The sequence below is a fragment of the Zophobas morio genome, unplaced genomic scaffold (assembly GCF_036711695.1).
Source record: "Zophobas morio isolate AGI-343-1 ecotype UQ-CSIRO unplaced genomic scaffold, CSIRO_AGI_Zmor_V1 ptg000890l, whole genome shotgun sequence".
Classification (NCBI taxonomy): domain Eukaryota; kingdom Metazoa; phylum Arthropoda; class Insecta; order Coleoptera; family Tenebrionidae; genus Zophobas; species Zophobas morio.
This window is the reverse complement of record NW_026972992.1, coordinates 56,622-62,785: the sequence shown is the minus strand read 5'-3', so window position 1 is coordinate 62,785 and position 6,164 is coordinate 56,622. Positions and strand designations below refer to the sequence as shown.

The 6,164-nt window shown below is 34.4% G+C and overlaps 1 protein-coding gene across 1 annotated transcript; it reads right to left on the bottom strand.

Annotated features, from left to right (window-relative positions):
• Nucleotides 1–1,983: 1,983 nt before the first annotated feature.
• LOC135122107 (uncharacterized) lies at nt 1,984–5,457 on the bottom strand (the record flags this gene model as incomplete). Its single annotated transcript, XM_064046334.1, has 4 exons — nt 4,524–5,457; nt 3,009–3,272; nt 2,343–2,936; nt 1,984–2,285 (listed from the first exon to the last, which is right to left on the bottom strand). Coding segments are annotated over exons 1-4 (2,094 nt in total), but the record flags the coding sequence as incomplete, so codon positions are not given.
• Between the last annotated feature and the right edge of the window lie 707 nt (nt 5,458–6,164).

Sequence of the window (6,164 nt, the reverse complement as noted above, 5' to 3'; positions counted from 1 at the left end):
TTTTATTGAATTTGAACTATATTTCAACGTTTTTTGATGGTTCTGAGCCACCAAACACACTTAAAGCATGCAGAATCGACTCAGAATAGGAAAAGGAGACGTTTAGGTCAATTTTATGCATTCTGGCGTTAGTAGATACAAGAAAACTGTTAAAATTCTTCAGAAACGTCACTTTTGAAGTGTTTTCTTGTACTTTTAAGCCAATCAGATACCCAACGGGCTCGGAAAGTGCAACGAAACCATCAAATTTTAGCTAGAAACTGTATTTTTGTCGATTTTTATTGAATTTGAACTATATTTCAACGTTTTTTGATGGTTCTGAGCCACCAAACACACTTAAAGCATGCAGAATCGACTCAGAATAGGAAAAGGAGACGTTTAGGTCAATTTTATGCATTCTGGCGTTCGTAGATACAAGAAAACTGTTAAAATTCTTCAGAAACGTCACTTTTGAAGTGTTTTCTTGTACTTTTAAGCCAATCAGATACCCTACGGGCTCGGAAAGTGCAACAAAACCATCAAATTTTAGCTAGAAACTGTATTTTTGTCGATTTTTATTGAATTTGAACTATATTTCAACGTTTTTTGATGGTTCTGAGCCACCAAACACAATTAAAGCATGCAGAATCGATTCAGAATAGGAAAAGGAGACGTTTAGGTCAATTTTATGCATTCTGGCGTTAGTAGATACAAGAAAACTGTTAAAATTCTTCAGAAACGTCATTTTTGAAGTGTTTTCTTGTACTTTTAAGCCAATCAGATACCCTACGGGCTCGGAAAGTGCAACGAAACCATCAAATTTTAGCTAGAAACTGTAATTTTGTCGATTTTTATTGAATTTGAACTATATTTCAACGTTTTTTGATGGTTCTGAGCCACCAAACACACTTAAAGCATGCAGAATCGACTCAGAATAGGAAAAGGAGACGTTTAGGTCAATTTTATGCATTCTGGCGTTCGTAGATACAAGAAAAATGTTAAAATTCTTCAGAAACGTCACTTTTGAAGTGTTTTCTTGTACTTTTAAGCCAATCAGATACCCTACGGGCTCGGAAAGTGCAACGAAACCATCAAATTTTAGCTAGAAACTGTATTTTTGTCGATTTTTATTGAATTTGAACTATATTTCAACGTTTTTTAATAATAATAATAATAATAATAATTTATTGTACTCAACAGAGATTAATCTCCAATTACAGAATACAAAACAATAGTAAAAAAGTAGTCTATCTTACAAATAAATAATTAGATACAACGTATGCCTGCAAATATATCTAAATATCAAGAAAAAAATAGAACAATAAGTATAACTCATTATAAAAAAGAGTAGAACAAAATTCTGACGCTCTGTAATTATGTGTTGTGCTGTAAGTGCCTCCTGGATGCAAAATTTGTGATATCTGTCTGCTTACAAGTAAATATATCATATATATAATGGAAGTTGTTCACGGCATTACAAATGTTGTTAATAGGAGAGTATTTCATGAGATTGGTCCTAGCTCTGCTGTTGTATAAAATATTCCGCCTTCTAACCATAACCGTTGAACAACTAAAATTAAATAAGTTTAATAAATATGGACAGCTGATGTAATTATTGAGCAGTTTTACAAAAAACCGCACATAAGCAGTGTTTATTCGATCGGCAATGCTTAACATGGAAAACTTCCAGAGCAACTCTTCTTGTGGAAATCGACGCGGTGGATATATATGAAACATTTTAAAATTTAAATACTTTAGGAATCTTCTTTGAACTCTTTCTATTTCCATAACATAAGTACTGTAATGTGGATACCACACAATTGCCGCATACTCAAGTTTGCTCCTAACCAGAGAATAATAGAGCAATTTAACTGGTGTTTCACTTTTTAAGTCGGTACAATTCCTAACTATAAAACCAAACATTTTTAGTGCTTCCGATATAATAGTATTAACATGATTTGTGAAAGACAGATTTTTATCAAAAATAACGCCCAGATCCTTTACCTGAGATTGTCGCAGAATAATGTTGTTATTGAGGGTGTAGTCAAAGACTATCAAAACTCTTAATAAGGTGAACGATAAAAGATAACATTTCTTATAGTTTAATTGAAGAAGATTCTTTGAACACCACGAATGTACCTTATCTAGGTCCGATTGCAAAACTAGACAGTCTTGAATGCTAGTAATGCGACGATATAGTTTCATATCGTCAGCGTACAGAAGAACAGAAGATCTGATATCATTGACAACGTCATTTATAAAAATGTTAAAAATTAGGGGCCCAAGAACAGAGCCTTGAGGAACGCCTGAAGTAGCAGTGAAATTGGATGAACGAAAGCCACAACATTCAACAAAGCATTTACGTTCAGTAATGTAACTAGTGAAAAGTAAATATAATTTTTCAGAAAAACCGAATTCTAAGAGTTTTCGCAGCAAAATAGCATGGTCCAAACGATCAAATGCTTTTGAAAAATCTGTGTACACAACATCAGTGTGATAGCCATTGTCTAAATTGCTAGCGAGATCTTGAGATATGGTCATTAAATTCGTAACTGTGGAGCGGCCTTGAACGAATCCATGTTGGGCATCACTTAAATGATGTTTAATCTGGTAATAGATAGTGTCATGCAAAAGAGATTCAAAGATCTTAGCGAAATTATTCAGAAGAGAAATAGGACGGTAGTTCTCTATGACCGACTTGTCATCTTTTTTAAAGAGGGGGATAATTTTGGATACTTTCCAATGATCAGGAAAAGTTTGTGTTGACAGTATTATGTTGTAGAGGTATGTTAGTGGCTTAGAAAAAATTCCGACGCAATCTTTGATCAAAAAAGCAGGAATGGAATCGGGACCCGCAGTGTTATTGGATTTTAAGTTTTTTATTTTTAAGAACACTTCGTCTTCAGATATTTCAGTGACAGAAAAGTTATTGTAAGACATAGAGTCCCTGTTGTTAACTGGGCCAAAAATATTCGATGGTTGAAAAGTTGATTTAAAATAATTAGCAAATGAATGCACAATTTGATTACCTCCAGAGACTGTTTTATTCAAATAAGTCATATTGCAAGGGACACCCGAGTTCCCTTTCTTTAACTTCACAAATTTCCAGAATTCTTTTGGGTCCGATTTTATGTTTGATTCAGCTTCAGCCACAAAATTTCCGTAGGCTACTCGAATTTCTTTCTTGACAAGCTTCCTGTATTGTGTAAATTCCTCACGATCGCTAAGTAATCCTGATTTCTTAAATTTCTTCCATAATGAATCCTTTTTCTTAATTAACTTAATAATCTTTGCTGAAAACCAGACAGGATATTTTAAGGAACGGGGTTTGGTTTTGGGCACAAAACGCTCCAAAATTGAAAATAGGAATTCATAGAATGCCTGACAAGCTGAATTAGCATCATGATATCTGAGTAAAAAATTCCAGTCAGAAAGCAACAGCTCACTGTATAGTTCCTGAAAATTAGCTTTATGAAAATTGAAATAAAAAATTGTGTCAGGGCTTAATTCTTTAGGTGATTTTGAAATGTGCAGATTATGAGTCCAATTTAAGGACGGATGGTGTAAGTCTTCATTTACTAGAGGGTCATTTGCCTTAGAGATGGTAATACACTCATTTGAAATTACGAGGTCAAGAATTCGATTAAGATTATTTGTAATATTATTACACTGATGTAAAGAAAGAAACGTGAGGAAATCCGAAAGGTGTTTGACAGATGGTGGTAAGTCCATAGAGTTAATACAACTGCTGTATGCAGGTAAATTAAAATCTCCAACAATAAATACATTTGAGTCATACAAATAATTACATTGGCATAGAGTTTCAAATAGCAAAGAATATTCATTGGTAGATAAGGCAGGGGGAATATAGAGTAAGAGAAGTTGAAGAATGCATTTTTGAAAATAAAGTTTGATGCCAATTAAGTCGATCGATGGCAGTGACGTTAAATTTAAATTACTTAGATCTAATTTTACGGCCCTTATAGATGAATTAACGGCTATTAAAACACCACCTCCTCTAGAAACTTTTAATGTATCGTATTTCCTATCTGAACGGAAAATACGATAACTGGGAGGAAAAATTTCATTATCTGCTATACTATCATTAAGCCACGTCTCCGTCAGTAGAATTATATCATAAAAATTATCTGATACATTTAGATAAAAACTTGATAATTTAGATCTGAGACTACGAACATTCTGATAATAAAAATTTAATATATCAAAGTGGCTAATGCTCAACGAATTATTTAGTCAAGAAGACGAAGAAGAGGATGGTGGCAGAGGTTCCATTAAAGTTTTGGGAGTAGCTAAAGAGATGGGTATGTTGAACACATCCTGTTTAAGTTTAGCTAGGGCTAACTTGTATGCAAAGCATCTATTATAGTCCCACACAGCATGAGATGTATCAAGATGTATAAGATGTTGGGAGTTACGAAGATGAGAACAGTTTAAACAGCTAAATTTTGTTTTATCTTTGTTTACGAGGCAGTCCTTGAGTACATGAGATTCAGAACATACAGGGCACACAGGATTTTTCTTACACTGACTTGAACCATGGTTAAAGGCATTACACTTGAAACACCTCAAAACTGTAACAGCGTCATACACTGTGCAACCATTGAGGCCTATAAGTAGATGACCTGTATCTAGAAGTTTTTTGTAGGAATCAGCATCAACTAAACATTCAGCTTGAAGAGTATTTTCAGATTTGGAAGTAGACCAAATTTTTTTAACTTCACAAATGGAATCTTTATGAAACAAATGCGGATTTTGAGTTAAGGCGTAAGTTGCAATATCATTTTTATCCAAACCTTCGGGGATACCAACAAAGCGTAGGCGAGGTAGAATGAGAGGTGTTTTTTTAATGTTGTAAGTATCGGGAAGTTTATTGCTGGCGATATCTAAGAGTTTCTCGCTGTGAAGTTTATTTGCACATTTTATTACAAGGCCGCCATTAGATACAGATTTAACGCTACTAATTTCAATATCTGAAGATAGAGGTTTAATAGAATGGAGAACATCTGACTTGGTTTGTTTAACTGTTTGGGACGAGTTTTTTGGCTTAATAATAACGCTGCATTCAGAAGCATTTTTTAACTTATTAGCATAACTGAGGTTTTCGTTAATAGGATGCGAAGTTGTATTAATGGAGTGCTGCAGAGATTCTAATTGATGTCGTATAGGCTTAAGCTCATGGGATACAATAGTGTGAACATATTTCAAAAAAGGATTTTCAGCATTTAAAGGCGATGCTTCAGAGGGAGACAGAGGAGGAGTATTAAAAACGTCGATGCAAATCACACACAAAATTTTTAAGTGAGGCGAATGCAAATGAAGACGATTAATCGTACTAATTTCTTCCTGCTTGATTCCCAGGCAGTTGAAGTGAGAAAACTGTTTGCAAAGGTCACAAGCTATACCGCACGATGCAGAAACAGGATTATTACAACCGGAACAGATGTGATTACATGCCATAGCGAAAACGCTAGGCTTAAAACCAGAAAAATTCTTCACAAAACTAATAGCATGCAAGGATATTCAAACGTAAACAAACAAAACTTACACAGCGTATCCCAAACAGGTTTTACGCCGGCGCCCACAGCGCTGACTGTGGCGTTTGTGTGGCCAATAAAGGAACTATCAAAAGTAAACAAACCGATATTAAAATACTAAATTACAAATTAAGTAAGTTTGATAACAGCTCACTAATTGACTGTTACGCAAATAGAAGCGGAATGCATAAAAGTGTAAATTAAATGCAACTTACATAAGAATGATTGTCTAAAATGGCAAAATAAACTGATATCATTGAGAGCACACATCAAACGTCACTTTTAACAAGCTCACCACTCAGAATGCGAATGATGTGATGGTTCTGAGCCACCAAACACACTTAAAGCATGCAGAATTGACTCAGAATAGGAAAAGGAGACGTTTAGGTCAATTTTATGCATTCTGGCGTTCGTAGATACAAGAAAACTGTTAAAATTCTTCAGAAACGTCACTTTTGAAGTGTTTTCTTGTACTTTTAAGCCAATCAGATACCCTACGGGCTCGGAAAGTGCAACGAAACCATCAAATTTTAGCTAGAAACTGTATTTTTGTCGATTTTTATTGAATTTGAACTATATTTCAACGTTTTTTGATGGTTCTGAGCCACCAAACACACTTAAAGCATGCAG